Source organism: Beauveria bassiana (genome assembly GCF_000280675.1).
Source record: "Beauveria bassiana ARSEF 2860 unplaced genomic scaffold BBA_S00033, whole genome shotgun sequence".
Classification (NCBI taxonomy): domain Eukaryota; kingdom Fungi; phylum Ascomycota; class Sordariomycetes; order Hypocreales; family Cordycipitaceae; genus Beauveria; species Beauveria bassiana.
In genome coordinates, this window is record NW_007930868.1 from 267,896 (window position 1) to 269,905 (window position 2,010).

At 49.3% G+C, this 2,010-nt stretch overlaps 1 protein-coding gene across 1 annotated transcript; it reads left to right on the top strand.

Moving 5' to 3' along the window:
- Positions 1-1,119: 1,119 nt before the first annotated feature.
- BBA_08326 (uncharacterized protein) lies at positions 1,120-1,491 on the top strand (the record flags this gene model as incomplete). The annotated part of the gene is made up of 1 exon (XM_008603423.1): positions 1,120-1,491. The coding sequence occupies one exon, from the start codon at positions 1,120-1,122 to the stop codon at positions 1,489-1,491; it is 372 nt and encodes a 123-aa protein (XP_008601645.1).
- Between the last annotated feature and the right edge of the window lie 519 nt (positions 1,492-2,010).

A 2,010-nucleotide genomic window follows, 5' to 3' on the forward strand; every position in this document is an offset into this window, starting at 1 on the left:
ACAGTCTCAATGGCAGCGGTAGTCACTTGCATCTTGTGATCTGTGTCCCAAGTACAGTACAGTACGACCCAAAGGCAGATATTATATCCTCTCGTCTAAGCCCAACCTGGCTCTTGGCGGTGTCGGTCGCTTCTCTTGCGGCGGCCAGGTTGTCCACAGGTTGCTTTTCGACTCAAGCACTGGTTGACCAATGGTCCAGTTCTAGCGGATTGATGAGCATTGCTGCCAGCTTTCTCTACGCCGGAAAATTCTGTGATTTGCATAGGTAGCTTGAGGGCTATTTTCCAAGTGTTTGGGGTGCTATCTACCGCGGCTGAACCGTCGCCAGTTATACTCGCCACGGATAAGGCTTCACGCATGGCGAGAAGCCTGAGGAGGTCTTGGGCTTCTCAACTGTCGAAGCGTCCCGTCCCAAGCGTAAACTGTGTCGTTACTCGAAATGCGCCAATGTTTGGTTTCTATCTCTTGTGCATAATCGGGTTCCTCCCTTGTCAAAATAAAAGTCGACGCACCTGTCAAAGGCACTAGTTTCTTAGCGTCAGGGTCTGGAAACACGAAACACCACTAATAAACGCTCGTTTTTAGCTGTCCCAGCGTACGCTAACTTTAAAGAATTGTGGTGACTTGAGCAGCCACTAACTACTATGTCGTAGCTTGTGCTCCACGGATTTTTAGTGACGCTTAGGCCAAGAAAAGCCCCTTCACAACCCTTAGCCACTATTTTCCCCGCCATAATATTCTCTATCTACTGTTGCCGTTACCCAGGGTAATGTCAATCCTACACGGGGCACTTCGGCGCCAGCTTTGGTGCTTTTCGCTTCCCACCATCCCCGGCTCGCTGGCTTACTAGCTGCTCGGATACCGGACTGGCTGCTTGTACCGATAGCTAGCCGTGTCGGAACAGCCTTTGTAGTGTTCTTTGGCCTACGGAGAGCAGTGGCGAAGCCTGTAGGTATCGGCCGGCAGATCGTATCCTAGCTACGTAACTGGTAGACCCCCGCCCACTGTAGCTTATAAACAGGTTGACAGGTACACAGGAGTGCCCATACAACGCTACAGAGCTCAATCCCAGAACTACTCGCACCCACCAACAAACGTCAAAATAAACCTTTTACAAAAATGTACGACCTAGAATGGACCTGGCCCGCCTGGAAGTTCGGGTTACAGATTGACGACCAATTCAAAGAACTCCAAGAACTCTACAACACCTTTCCATCAGCAATTCAGAATCCACAGGCGTTCCACCTCGACCTTTTGGAAATCGCCACCAAGGCAACAACCAAGGAGGAGCTTTACAAAGAGCTAGCTATTCGAAGGCAAACACGCTTTTTCGAGCTCAATCACAGCCTCGGATCACCGAGTTGTGAGATCGTGGCCAACCCAGCCTTACTCGCCGTTTCGCAGTGGCATCACGCTGTGCAGATCTTTCGCACAGGATCGCTAGATTCACTGGTCAAATATTTTGCATCCTACCTCACCAGCGTTGGCTGAATTATAACCAAAGACACACCAACTGAATGATGCTTGATTTATATCTGCATGATGCAGGAACTGCTAACGATTGGCAGCCCGGCCTGACACATGAACTGAAAGGCGGCTGTAACAGAAATGGCACCCTTCAGGGTTTTCACACTGAGCTAAGACTACATGTCTACAGCAAAAAATAAACCCCCTTAATTGTAGAGATGTTCTGCTGAGGAATTATTTCCTGAATTAGCAAATGCGGTGGAGAGTCCGCAAGCCTGCTCGTTTTGGAAACGGCGACAGACATTTTCATCAATACCCCAATTCTTTGTATTCGTCTACTAGAAAAAAAATACTTTCCATCGGTATGTAATATGGAGGTAATCTCGACGCGCCAGGCGAGAACCATGGGGGCGCCTGAAGTGTTCATCCGAGCTGTAGCATAATTCACCACAAATATACACATGGTGAGAGGGAGCTTTTCGGCCCAGCTGGAACAGGGCGATATTGTCATGAAGTTGGGCGACAAAATACCTGTGCGTTGGG